The sequence below is a fragment of the Artemia franciscana genome, chromosome 4 (assembly GCF_032884065.1).
Source record: "Artemia franciscana chromosome 4, ASM3288406v1, whole genome shotgun sequence".
In the NCBI taxonomy this organism is placed as follows: Eukaryota; Metazoa; Arthropoda; class Branchiopoda; order Anostraca; family Artemiidae; genus Artemia; species Artemia franciscana.
The window spans coordinates 11,356,799-11,372,035 of NC_088866.1; the positions used below are offsets into that span (position 1 = coordinate 11,356,799).

The 15,237-nt window shown below is 32.8% G+C and overlaps 1 protein-coding gene across 2 annotated transcripts in view; it reads left to right on the top strand.

The window, feature by feature from the left end:
- Nucleotides 1-15,237, top strand: part of LOC136025986 (mediator of RNA polymerase II transcription subunit 14-like) — a 47,445-nt gene that overhangs the window by 1,315 nt on the left and 30,893 nt on the right. For both annotated transcript variants that reach the window (XM_065702123.1, XM_065702122.1), the window contains exons 2-3: nucleotides 9,240-9,565; nucleotides 14,478-14,697. In XM_065702123.1, the coding sequence (XP_065558195.1) occupies nucleotides 9,246-9,565; nucleotides 14,478-14,697 (540 nt within the window). In that variant the 5' untranslated portion in view covers nucleotides 9,240-9,245. The remainder of the gene's footprint in view (nucleotides 1-9,239; nucleotides 9,566-14,477; nucleotides 14,698-15,237) is intronic.

Genomic DNA, 15,237 nt, shown 5'->3' on the forward strand with positions numbered 1-15,237 from the left:
AAGGAGTGGATGTGGGTACTTTAAAATACCTTCCCGGGACATATTTTAGCCTGTAGAGCCATCCCTGATAGTTTCATTTTCCTAACCTAAACCCTTTCTGAGATAGCAAGAAGTCAATTAACTAAAATTTTACCCATACCTCCACTCCTTCTCCCTCTAGAGGGCCCTGACCTTTGATGACCTTTAAAAATATGTGTGTTATAAAAGTGAAACCTTGCAAAATAGATCTTCTGCTTAATTGAAGTACAACAAAATTGTTTTCAGCTTCATAACTTTGCTCAATCCCATTTTATAAGGTTTTAAATATATGCAAGTACATTTTCTAAATTTTGAAAAAAACATTGATATGGCTCAAAATTCCACTCAAATAACAGCAATTTCATTTTCAGAACTAAAGGCAGAGAAAAAGCAACTAGTAACTGAAAATTAAGGTAAAATGTTGTTTTGTCAAAATTTCAATAGTTATAGACCTGTCATGTTGACAAATTTCAGGGCCCTCTAGAGGGAGAAGGAGTGAAGGTGGGTACTTCAAAATACCTTCCCAGGACATACTTTAGCCTGTAGACCCATCCCTGAAGGTTTCATTTTCCAAACCTAAACCCTTTAGGTTACTCACTAGCAAGAAACAAGGTCACTCAGCTTCTTAGGGTTAATGATGAAGAGCTTGAGTTGCATATTATTCACTCAAGCACCACATCACCTAAAATATTTTGGAAATATGTAAATAGGAATAAGCCTAACCTTGCACCCTCTACATCTACGTTCACACATCAGGATACACACCAAAAGATTGATAGTGATGCTGAGAAGGCTCTTATTTTTAACCAAATTTGTTCTTCAGTTTTTGTTAAAACACAGCCAATTCATTCAAATGAAGCTAATTTTGTATCTCAAGTAGAGTTGATTGCATTGTTGAACATTCTTGTTCCATTTGATGATTCAGATTTCTCATTGACTGAAGTTTATACTATTCTTATAAAACTGGATATGTCTAAAGTGCTGGATATAGACTGTTTCCCGAACATAATGATAAAACAAATCGCTCATGAAATTGCAGAACCACTTACCTATATATTTAACTTATCTTTGGTGCATAGACTTTGTCCATGAGGGTGGAAGAAGGCCTTGGTAAAGCCACTTCACAAAAGTGGCTCTTAGTTGGATTTTAAAAACTATTGGCTGATTTCAATTACATCTATTTTTTTCCAAGTGATGGAAAAGTTGATTGTTTCACATGTTCAAAAGTATTTTGACAGAAATCATCTTTGGAATCCTGCTCAGCATGCTTTTTGAAAAAATAGGTCTTGTTATACTCAGCTTCTTGAGGTTATTTTGGACTTTCAACATTTTGCCAATTTAGCTATACCCTTCGACTGCATTTACATTGGACTTTTCAAAGGCATTTGACAAAGTCTCAATACCCACCCTTCTTAAAAAATGTGCAGCTTATAAATTGGGTAAAAAACAATTGCATTTATTGCTGATTATCTAAATGGACGAACTCAGCAGGTTGTTGTTGGTGAAGCTATGTCATCCTCAATTGATGTGTTAAGTGGAGTCCCCCAGGGTAGCTGCCTAGGTCCAATTTTATTTTGTTTATTTATTAATGATCTGCCTTCCTCTGTTCAGCATTCTACTGTCAAGATGTTTGCAGATGATGTAAAACTTTATCTACCAGTACAAGACCAAAACGATGTGCAACTTTTACAGGAGGATCTTGACTCTCTAACTTATTGGTGTGAATCTAATTCCATGTTCATAAACCCTTCTAAGTGTGTTCTACACTATGTTCGTAACTCCCACCTGTGCATACTTATCAGCTGTCTGGCATACAAATCCCTTCTAACAAAATAGTGTGTGTCCTTGGCGTTTACTTTGATACCCAATTGAAATTTGATAAGTATGTTTCGGAAACTTTAGCAGGTTTAACCTTCATAATTTCTTACTACTATACAAATCAATGGTCTACCCTCTTCTTGAGTATAATACTTCTGTTTGGTTTCCATTAAGTTTAACAGATGAGCAGAGGATAGAAAAGGTTCAGGGAAGGGCCACTAGATTGGTCCCATACCTTCAGCACCTTTCCTATCCTCAGAGACTTTCTAGGCTTCAACTCCCGTCATTAAAGTTTTGTAGACGTTGCAATGACCTTGTAAATGTGTTTTGTATAATTAAAGGAGTGGATGATGCTGATCCAAATTTATTTTTTAAATTTAGCCATTATCACTCTACTTGTCAGCATGATTATAAATTATATCCTGCAAAACCACTGAAAAAAATTGGTCAATTATCTTTTGTTAGTAGAGTTGCTGGACCATGAAATGGTTTGCCTTTGGAGGTTGTTGAGGCAGAGAGTGTTCAAATTTTTAAGAGTGCATTAGTAAATACGCCTTTCTATTTAGATGCTTTTTGCTGTTTAGTTTGTTGATATTATATATATATATATATATATATATATATATATATATATATATATATATATATATATATATATATATATATATATATATATATATATATATATATATATATATATATATATATATATATATATATATACATATATATATATATATATATATATATATATATATATATATATATATATATATATATATATATATATAGCCCAAGTTACATTTATTTTAATGTATTTTGCCATGTGCCAGTCTTGCTCCATCCCATGTAACTTTAAATTGAATCAACACTGAAAAATCAAAAAAGAGAAAAATACTCAGGAAATTATGTCTGGAATTATGTACTTAGGTCTGGAAATTATGTCTTTGAGGATGGCAACCTCCCAGAGCCCTTTAGACAAGGGTTGTAAGTTATGCCCTGGGGGTGTATAAGGTATATATAAAAAGGGCGATTGTATAAACTTCAGAGGATGCCAATTGGATTAGTTATCAGAACTTCTAGTGCACTTTTTAAGATTCAAAGTGATCAGAGGTTGGATACCCCCCCCCCCAACACCCTGTATTTTCATAAAATGAATCTGATAGCAATTTAGAGATGGTTGTCAAAGATTTGTTGTCAAGGAAACTTCGAAAACAGCTTTTGCAATCGGAAATTGAAAGAGCCAGTGCCCTTTTTCATAGTCTAAAGTAATTGGACATCCCTGCAGGAGGGGCTGCAAGTTACAAACTTTGACCTGTGTTTACATATATTAATGGTTACTGGGAAGTGTACAGACGTTTTCAGGGGGATTTTTTTGGTTTAGGGGGGAGAGTTGAGGGGAGGGGGAGTTACGTGGGAGGATATTTCCATGGAGAAACTTCTCATGGGGGAAGAGAATTTCAATGAAGGGGGCACAGGATTTTCTAGCATTATTTGAAAAAAAAAATGTAAGAATAAATATGAAAAGTTTTTTCTACTGAAAGTAAGGAACAGCATTAAAACATAAAACGAACAAAAATTATTACGCATATAAGGGGTTTACCTCCTTGTTATACCTCACTCTTTATGCTAAAATATTTTTATTAATTTCAACTATTTATTCTATGGCCTTTGTGATTCAGAGGTCATTCTTAAGGAATTGGGACAAAATCTAAGCTTTAGTGTACAGAGCAAGGTATTGACAAGGGTTGAACCCCCTCATATACACAATGAAAAAAAACAAATATAGAAGTTCGTTGTGTAAGTTAATTCGTAAGTTGCGTATATTTTTTACCAATGAAAACATTTGTAAAAAATTAAAAGTTCTAGTTGCTTTTTTAAGTAATCAAAAACTTGGAGGGCAACTAGGCCTCCTCCATTGCTCGTTTTTTCTCAAAATATTCTGATTAATTGCAATTAATTAATATGCAAATTTCGTTTTAATTATTTATGTGCAGAGAGCCAAGATCAAAACATGCATTAATTCAAAAACGTCCAGAAATTAAATAAAAAAAACAAGTTTTTTTAAATGAAAGTAAGGAGCAACATTAAAACTTAAAACGAACAGAAATTACTCCATATATGAAAGGGGATTTTCCTCCTCAATGCCCCACTCTTTATGCTAAAGTTTCTTACTGTTCTAAAAATAGAGTTAAGAGAAAGAGTCAAACTTTAGCGTAGACGCCCCGCTCTTTACGCTAAAGTTTGACTCTTTCTCTTAACTCTATTTTTAAAATAGTAAGAAACTTTAGCACAAAGAGTGGGGCATTGAGGAGGGAAAGCCCCTTTCATATACAGAGTAATTTCTATTCATTTTATGTTTTAAAGTTGCTCCTTACTTTCATTTTAAAAAACTTGTGTTTTTATTTTTTATTTAATCCCTTGAAAATCTTATATGCCCTCAGGGCATAATAATTCTTACCCCTGGTCGTGGGTGGGGATGTAAACCCTGAAGGCATTGTCATATCATCCTTAGACTATTTTGAGCAAAAATGGCTTTCTCAAAATTTTTATTGGATGCCTTTGGAGAAAAGAGTGAGTGAGGGGGGATGGTTAGTTGCCCTCCAGTCCCTTTGGCTCCTAAAAAGGGCATTAGAACTTACTATTATTAATCAGATGAGTCTCCCTCCGAAGTCTATACAACAAAACTTCCATATGAAGTGCATCTGGGGGAGAAAAAAACATGAAATCCTTATGGCCTTTACCATAAGGAATGTTATAGCGTTGCCTCTGTAAAAACAATATTATATAGATAATTAATAAAAAGAATGACCTAATACAGAGCCTTGGGGGACACAAATAGTTTAACTTTTACTTAAATAGAAGCCATCTGGGAGAACATACTGTCCTCTCTTCTGCAGGTTACCTTGAAAAAAAGCCAAAGTAGTTGCTATTAATCCATAAAATTCATTGTAATAGTATTTGATGGTCTGCAGTGTCAAATGAATTAATGAAGCTAGAAACAGAATATCCTCTCTAAGACTTTTGTCAAGAGTTCCATTAATTACTGAAGTCATGCATGATAAGGCCGTCTCTGTAGTTCTGCCCTTCCTGAAACCAAATTGATTTGGATATAATAACAGTTAAGTAGTTCTAAATGATCACATGTTCTAGCATCAACACAGTTTTCTTGAGCACTAGATATAACAGTTCAAACCAAGATAGGGTGATGATTTCATTGTTATTATTGTTGTTAAAAATAGGAGCTATCCTAGAAGCTTTCAAACATTTAGGATATCTTCCCTGTTTCAGATATACATTAATAATAGAAGTAAGAGTGTTTGCAACGCTGTTGCGAGTCAACTGTAGATTTGTATCGTGGAATAGTCTGATGTTCTTACTTAGAAAAGAGATAATTTAGTAAATTATTTAGCAAAGGAGCAATACATGGTTTCACGTGTTTTAATGTTGAACCTCGGATTAAAACAGAATAATTGCTTTGTTCTGTTGTCTTTTGCATTAGAGAATTCAATAGGGATTTCAGAAAACAAAACGTTGTGATTTTAAAAAATCATAATAATTACCAAAATATCGACAACACTGTTTGTGAGTCATTTGTACATTCGTATCTTCAGTAATATAATGTTCTTATTTAGAAAAGAGATAATTTAGCAAATTATTTAGCAAAGGAGCAATACATGGCTCCACGTGTTGATCCTTGGATTAAAACAGAATAATTGCTTTGAGAATTGCTCTTTTGCGTTAGAGAACACAATAGGGATTTCAGAAAACAAAACGGTATGATATAGAAAATCATAATAATTACCAAATTGTTGACATCAGGCATTGTCGACAATGCAAAATATTTCTGATAAAAATATCAGAAATATAAGGAAATGAATCACTACTGGCCAGTGTAAACACCCTCTTTTACTTTGTCATGAGTGATGGGTTTCATATACAACTTTCTAAAAAAGGCTTCAAAGGAGGATAAACTTCAGAGGATACAGTATATGAATATAATTCTGCACTAAAATAACGAAATGTTCAAAAAGAGTATCACATTCCTTTTCCGGTTTAATAGATGACAAATCATTCTGCAGTGGTGCTTTATTGGGAAATCAGAATCTTCTGTTAATATTACACCTCAATTATGTATTCCATGTTTTTTAGGGTTGCCACTAGCCTGGCCATATTTTGAAAATCTTTTTTTTTTGACATTCCTTAATTTTGTATTAAGGGTGCTGCTGTATTTTTATAATCAAATTAAATCATTTTGATTTTATTGCTAAGAATCAATATAAAGTTGATCTCTTTTATTAATTCAGCATGGCAAACGTTCCTTTTTCCTTTATTGTGTGCAAGCCAGCATACATGTCTTATTATCAAAATCATTATGATGTAAAATCATTTAAAATTCATTTTTTATCACCCCTTTCATCCACCGATCTATTCCAATCAGCGTTCACAATTCCCTGATTAAAATTTTCAAGGTTATTTTTGTCACACACAGGCACTGGACTCTTTGGAATACTTGAAACTGGCTTTAGGAGAACAGAAACGTCAAGTGTTATTGAAATCCATATACATCTATAGTGATAAATCTTAGATTTGAAAAGTTCAAATTAAAAAAAAATATACAGTCAATAATATTAAATTAATAATAATATTATTGATATTATTAAATTAATTAAATATAATTAAATAAATTAATTATATTATTAAATTGGTATTAATAATATTAAATTAATTATAAGATGTGCAAAGCTTCAGAAAACCTGTATAAATCCTCATATCAAACCCATCAAGTTAATAATAAAATCCCTGGGGATCATAAACGCTTGCGAACCAGTTGGTGCTTGAAGTATTCAAGCAGAGGCACAAAAAATACATTGCTTAAATTCTTTTAAATTTTTTTTTTAAGAAGAACTTTTTTCTGTTTTGGTATGGAGAATGTGTTATTTTGCACTTCTGCTTGGGGTAATGCTACAGGAACTATACCTGTGGTTTTTTCAGTGACCTGGTATTCTACTGAAGTAGCTGTAAAAGCTATGTGTAATATAGTAACAGTCTTTGATAACCAGGATTTAAAGTCTATGCCATACAACCAAGCAAAGTGAGTAAACCACTTTTTCTCTGGAACAAGGGGACAAATACAAAAATCCAAATATACGAGTGACCATACCAACTATTTTTGTTTCTGTCGTTCTAACTAAACCTTGTAAAAACAGTTTTCAAAATATACCACTTCTTTCTTTCCAATGATGTAACAATAAAGGTAAAGTTAACTGAAAGAGAAAATAATTGAAAAGAAGTAAGATTTGAAAATCCACTGCAATTTGAATAAATGTTGAGTTGATAAAAAAAAAGAATTTGAAAGGAAGCAATTTGTCAAAAATCAGATGGTTGAAGTATGTAACCTAATTGATACTAGGTACCCTTCTGAACTTAGTTGATTGAATGAATACAGATAAATGAACTTAACCACTCAATTCAAACTGTAATTCTTACCCATAAAAGTTCATATAACTTAATATAGTACTTTTGGTTATTTATAAACTTGTTGCATTGATAAGGTATTACAGGATTTTAGAACTTTCGGTTATCAACTTGTTGCATGGATAAGGCAATATAAGGATATCCACCTTCACACTAGCTGCCCTCCCTCCAGAAATCGTGGTGGAGCCCCTTTGTTGAAGACATGAAGATTGAGATCTTCTCTTTTGTACTGAGCTTGGTTTTCTTGAAATTTTATTAAACTTTTTCATTGATTTTAGTAAACTTTGGCAATTTGATTTAGAGCAGAGTTAAAAGTACACAATCTAGTTTTTAAGAGTATTCAAGACCTAGATGTTCTTAAGTGTATTTTACTGTAGACTGTCAAGTCTCCAAAACAAAATTACTTCTGTTTAATGGAAAAAACGGATGTCTTTTTGTTACTTTTTAAGGATATCTTATATGAAGGCCCAATGCAAGTGTTACTCCATACCTCTATTACAAGTATTAAGACTGTTGACTGTGTCTCATACTTAGGTTTTGTTATTAGCACCTCCATTTGTCCTGCATGCAGTCTTGTATCACTTGCCAAATATCTGCCTCCTATACTTTCAATGCTATCAAGAAATTTCTTTTCAACTGTTTATCTTAGCAGTCTTTACAATGCTGTCGGGATGCATCATTATCTCTATTATGTCTCTCTGGAAAGTTTTTATTAAAACAGATAAACTTAAAATTTATTTCCCTTTCTTCTGTTTTGCCAAGTATCTGGTCCACATACCGCCATGAATATTAAATCACGGCTTAAAACTTACTGAAAATGTAAAAAGAAGATTGCAGGTCATCCGTGGTTTAGAATTCTCATTTGATTTATTTTTACTTTGTAGATTTTTTTTTCTCTTTCATGCCTTTCATTAGGCTTCGATTTATTAATGTTGTCATAATTATTTTAAGTATATTTGTTTGTTTTCTGTTTTTAATGCTCTGTCCTTTACTTTTTTTTTGTAAACAGTTTTTCAAATCAAATTAAATGCTATTGCTGTCCACAGGAGAGGTGGATCAAACCAGGCACCTGATCCCTCCCTCCTTCCACCACAATCTGAGTTAAAAGTCCAAAAATAAGAAAAGCAATTTTGTTAACTAAATTGAAAATCTGGGAGTTTTTTGGCAAAGGAAAAACTTTTCCCATACCTTAGACATTTCTCTAAAAAAAATCAACATAATTAAAATATATCATGATTGAAAATGTTCCAGATAGTTTTTGACAAGCTATTAGTCAACGCCTTTATTGGTGAAATAAATAAATCTAGACCAGCTTATGTGATGTATAATTTCATGATCTTCAATTACACTTCTCTCTAGTTGGATTTTTGTGTAAGTTTTAATTTTATCTATTCATTGCTCTCAGACTACAAATTGTTTTGTATTCAGTCTCATAGTATTGTAGTTTGTAGTAGCAAAATATTATCATGTGTGGTTCAAAAAACATGTAGAATATTTTTCTGGTTCTAATATATCAACTATTTAATTCATCAAAGTCAATTGGAAATTTATTCTATTAGTCGTGAATTCATTGATTCTCCATAGAGGCTGAAATGCATCAACATAAGATGATAGTTTTGTAGTTTGCTATTTAAAGTCAATATATTTTCTTAGTTGTTATGAGAAACATTAAGGACATCTTTTCTTGACTCTGATTTATCAACTATATAATACATTAAAGTTAAAGTGAGATTGTACTTTATTTGTCATAAGTTCGTGAACAATTTTTCCTTTCAGACTGAGCCATCACCTTCTTCAGGGAAAACACACAGGTCTTAAACATGTTCTTGTCTTCAAAGAAAAACATTTTGTCTAACTTAGATTAATTTTATTGTTAAGAAACATATCCTGAGCTTCCTTTTTTATTAATAAATTTTTCCTTTCAGACTGAAATGGCTCCATCACCAGATGATGGTGTTCCTGGGCCATCAAACTCTTTTAATGGAAATACACAGGTCTTACCATATTCTGGTCTTCAAGGAACAATATCACTTGCAACTCTAATTGATTTCATTGTTCAGAAAACATATCATGAGCTAACAGTACTGGCTGAGCTATTGCCAAGGAAGATGGACTTGGAAAAGAAAAAAGAAATAGCTGAATTTGCTTCAAGAACTCGTCAACTTTTTGTCCGACTGTTGGCACTGGTTAGATGGGCATCTAGTGCATCTAAAGTGGAAAAATGCTCAGGCATCATGAATTTCCTTGATAGGTTTGACTTTTTCTTTTCATATATTTTATTATATTTTGGCGAACCCTTGCTGCTTTAGAACTTATTTGTTGCACCTTAAAGTGATACTTCGCTATTACGAAAACAATTATTATTATTAAAAAAAACTTATTAAATTAATTTTTTTATTTATTAAAAAAAATTATTAAAAGAAAATTAAAAAAAAAACTTAACTTAAACACATCCCCCCCTAATGCCACAGCATGATATGAAGGGGAGACAATGAAACAAATCCACAAAAAAATTGCATTAACCCCAGAGGGGATGTAAAAAAAACAACATAACTACAACATCATGTATAAAAAGAATGTGTCCTTGGTATTTTCTGAAAAGCAGATACTAAACCGAATAATTATTGTGCTTATTTAACTCTATAACCTGACTAGATTTAATGATTTGGAAATTTTGCAGAATTTGAGCCTTAAGTAGATCCTTAGGCTATATCGTTTAACTTTTTAGTCTTAAAATTTCCTATCTTTCAAGCAGTTAAGGGACTTGCCTAAAGTTATGAGGCTAGAGGGTTTAATTGGGTATACCCTAATACTTCCTTTCTTCAACCCAATTTTTTTTTTAAGAAAATAAAAAGCAAGTTTTCCCAACAATCTTAATTATTTGGATGAGTAGAATACTTATGATGCGGAAAGTTAAATAAAGAATATGCATAAAAAAAAGTGGACAACTGTTAAACTTTTCTGACAATTACTAAAAAATCATTATCCAGAATGCACAAGGTGTTCTTTTTTTCTTCAGGTATCAACTTGAAATTTAGTCATGCATTTTCATTTAACTTTTTGGTTGTGATTAGGAAAATATTGTAAAACTTAGTAAAATAGTGAAAGGACAAGCCGCTTTTCTTATGACTGTTTAAGCCTCTAGAAGGAATTCTTTCGTTCAAAAAAAGGAAAAAAAAAGATAAAGTGCATTATAGTCTTTATGCTCTAGAAACATAATTGTAAGTTAAAATTTTCGCCTAGAGGTGCGGGGGGGTATTTTTTTCGGTTCCAAAATATTATGTGATATTTAATTTCTGTATTATTTAAAATAATTGAAAAAAAACGAAGAGCTAAGAGCTCATAAGGCACTTGTGACAAGGTCGGAAGAGCCAAGAGCTTGTATGGTATGAGCTCTAGCAAAATTCTAAGAATCAATAGATTGCTTTAAAAGGAAAATCAGAGGCTTAATGCCCGTTAGGATTTAAAATAAGAGCTGTGAGTCACGAGGTCCTTCTAAATATCAAAATTAATTAAGATCCGATCACCCTCTCGCAAGTTAAAAATACCTCAATTTTTCTAATTTTTCCTCTCCCTTCAGCCCCCCAGATGGTCGAATCGGGGAAGACGACTATATAAAGTCAATTTGTGCAGCTCCCTGACACGCCTACCAATTTTCATCGTCCTAGCACGTCCAGAAGTACTAAGCTCGCCAAAGCACTGAACCCCACCTCCTAACTCCCCCAAAGAGAGCGGATCCAGTCTGGTTGCGTCAATCACGAATCTATGACATTTATAAGCGAGATTTTTCCAAGATTTCTGCTTTCCCCCCAGTGTCAACAGATCTGGTAGGGATTTAAAATAAGAGCTCTGAGACATGAGTTCCTTCTAAATATCAAATTTTATTAAGATCCAGTCACCCGTTCTTAAGTTAAAAATACCTCAATTTTTCTACTTTTTCCAAATATAATGGAATTTTAAACAATTCCATTATAAATTCTATTCAAAATAAAAAGTTGAAGGGCCACTAGCTCCTCTCTTAATAAATATATATGTTTCTAAAATTTTGACTTCTTAGGCTCTTTTCTATATTCTCTGACTTTCAAGTAAACGTCCAAGATAAGTGACTGACATAACCGGACCGGATCCGCTCTCTTTGTTGGAGTTGGGGAGGGGGGGGGGGAGAGTAATTCGGAGAAATTAGAAAAAATGAGGTATTTGTACCTTACGAACGAGTGATCAGATCTTAATGAAATTTGATATTTAGAAGGATCTTGTGCTTTGGAACTCTCATTTTAAATCCCGACCAGATCCAGTGACATCGGGGGGAGTTGGAGGGGGAAACTAGAAATCTTGGAAAACACTTAGAGTGGAGAGATCGGGGTGACACCTGATGAGAAGAATAAACACAAGTTATAGATACGTGATTGACATAATTGGAACGGATGAGTTTTCCTTGGGGGATCTGGGGGTTGTTAATTTGGAAAAAGTAGAAAAATTGAGGTATTTTTAACTTAAGAACGGGTGACTGGATCTTAATAAAATTTGATATTTAGAAGGAACTCATGTCTCAGAGCTCTTATTTTAAATCCCTACCAGGTCTGTTTATTAAATTTGGTAAACAATGGAATTGTTTACCTACGACTTTGAGAAACATGGATAGTTTTTTTGAATTTTTGCGGGAATTAAAGCTATTTTGCCTTAATATTTATGGTTTTGATAGTTGAGTGGACCTCAAGTGGAGCCAAGATGTTGGTTTTGATTTTGGCGATACTGGTAAAGTGGTTTTGGTTTCTTTTTGTTTTGTCTCTTTTGAAGTGTAAATCCGTTTCGATTGACATGCAGGGTAATTGATTTTTTCTTCTTCTTTCTTTCTTTTTTCTTTTCCTTTTCTTTTCTTTTTATTTTTTCTTCTTTTTCGTATTGTTTTATTTGTATGTGTATTGAGGTTGTAAGCCCAAACAAGCTTTGCTTCGGGCCATTTGCTTGTTTTGTTTTGTTATTTATATTAATAAACCCATCTTTCTCTCTCTCTCTTCTAAATATCAAATTTCATTAAGATCTGATCACTCGTTCGTAAGTTACAAATACCTCATTTTTTCTAATTTCTCCGAATTACTCTCCCCCCCCTCCCCAACTCCACTAAAGAGAGCGGATCCGGTCCGGTTATGTCAGTCACTTATCTTGGACGTTTACTTGAAAGTCAGAGAATATAGAAAAGAGCCTAAGAAGTCAAAATTTTAGAAACATATATATTTATTAAGAGAGGAGCTAGTGGCCCTTCAACTTTTTATTTGAATGAATTTATTACTGAACTGCCGCAAAATAAAAAGTAAACTTTCAAATGACGCGCTACGCATGGTTTTCCTTTTTGGGAAAGCGGGGGGGGGGGGGGTAGAAAAGGGGGAAATCCTGGTATATGACAAACTTTGCATTAATACTAGGTTTTTCAATTTTGGTGACAAGTGTGACTTTCAGAATTATGGAATGTTCCATAGAACATAACCAAGGACTCTGGAGATTTCTAAGGAAAATGGAGATTTGAGTTCTAAAAAAAGAATTTATACATTTGTTTTTACAATGAATTTGGATCTGTTTATTTGAAATTAATCTATACCAAAGGATTAAATTTATGTTTGTTGTTAAGCTATTAAATAATAAAAATTTTCGATATTAGACGGAAAGGGGTTCACAAAACCCCTCTCATAACCGTATTTGCAGTGGTCCTGGGTTGGTTTGTGGGCTTAGGAGTAAGAAAAATAAGTGGATGTCTAAAAACTAAATGTTTGGATTAAAACTAGTTCTGTCATTAGAATATGAAAGTGAGCAAATGGTTTGGATGCCTGTAGTTCAACACATTACTCAGAAATTAACATTATTTGATGCTTACCTACACACATGATTGCATATTATATTTTATAACGATAAGTGTCAATACATAATGATTAGAGTAAAAATTATTATGATGTTGGGAGTGAGGGATTAGGAGGGAAAATGTGGGTAAATAATACTAGGAATGTGGAATGGGTTTATGTGCATAATAGGAGACAAAGTTAGCTTTTAGTGTCAAAACATTATTCTCTTCCTTCTTTGTTCTCGTGAAATAAATAGAAAAGCTACTCTTTTTACTCTTTTGCTTTTTTTGTATTTATTTTGTAAGTATTTTTGATCCCGGTTTAAATCCCTCAACTTTGACTTCTTAATTTTTACCACAATAACACTTGACCTTTGAAGCGGTTTTGTACTCTTTTTTTTCCTTTTTTTTTCGGTGTTACAACAAGTGCCCACATTGTTTTATTTCATGGTACAAAATAACTCTTTTCTATGCGTGTCAGTAAAACATCTTGCGTTTATTGAGTCTAGTCGTTTTGTCTATTGAGGTTTGATTTTCACAAACTTCTGTCTATACAGTATTCCATGGCTATAACCTTCCATTGGTACAATTTTTTCTTAAACCGTAAGTATATTTTCCCCTTGATTGAGTAATCTATGGTGAAATAAAATCTTCTCGATGGGTTATTTTATTATCTGTATGGACAAGATAATCACGTACGAAACTGACGGAACTTTTTAGCCTACATTTACACTTGAGAAAAATAATACGTCGTCTGATGACATATGAGTATAATGGCGAAAACGACAACTCTTACTGTGCTGGGTATTATAAACAATTATTCTTTGGTGGATGAAAAAAAAAATTAGGACTCTGTAATAATAAAAACGGTTGCCCTTTATCGAGTTTAAAAAAATTGATACTTTTTGATGTTAAGAAATTATCAATGACACAAAGTCACTTATCCCTATTATTAATGACAGTACCAAAAAAACTGTTGGGAACTTAATCCTCAGCTGACATGTAGAATGCACTGTTCTTAATCTTAAAAAAACAACAAGAAATGTATATCCAATTGAATTTTAGTTGTAGCATGTTAAAACTATAAGAACTATTGGTTTTGGATAGGCCCTTTGTTAATTTAAGATTATTTCGTAATTTAAAAGTTTGAAAATTATTCAATATTAAAAACAGGACCCTGATTTTTTTTTTTTTTTGCAGGGTAAAGGCTCCCCAAAAATATAAAAATTTCTAGGAAAACTGTTCGAAACACTAGCGAAAAGCTATGAATTATAAATTCAAAAACAGGATGTCACTTTGTTTCTGACCTTTAAATTGTGTTTCATTTCAGGCAGTCAATGATTTTTGTAGAAACAGCTGATGCCCTATTCAGAATGGCGAGAGAAACACTAGTCAACGCAAGGCTACCGAATTTTCACATACCTGCTGCAGTTGAGATATTGACAACTGGGACCTATGGGAAGCTCCCTGCGTGCATCAAGGATAGGATTGTTCCTCCTGAGCCAATTACCCCTTCGGAGTTGAAAAGCACTCTTAAGAGACTAAATCAGGTAAGATTCAGTGGCGAATGAGTTCATAAATGTGGGTTTGGGCATGTATTTCAGTGGCATAGATGAATTTTTTGTGTTTATACAAATCAGTATGTGTATGTGCGTATTTGCTTGGACAACAAAAATAACAGAGTAGAAACTTGAGAAAAAAGGACTTGTTTGCCAAGATTTTTGCTTGAAAAACAGTGTTTTACTAAGGTCTAAATTTTCAGATTTTAGACTGATTCTTCTAAAGATTTTCCAGGGTGGAAAGGGAATGCTCGCATTATTTTCTGGATAGATGTTGATATATAATGAATGCTCAAAACCAAATTGAAGACCCTAGTCCTTTGAGTGTGTTTTCTTAATTTTAACAGTATTATGCTATTTTTTACTAAATAGCCTAGAAGTAGCGTCATACCCCTAGTATTTGGACAGTGCCTCACCTTGAATGAATATTTCAATTAAAATATTTTATGCTAATTTAAATATAATTTGACGCTACTTCTAAGGTATTTTTTTTATGTTGTTATTGTTTATAGTATTTTTATGCTGTGACTG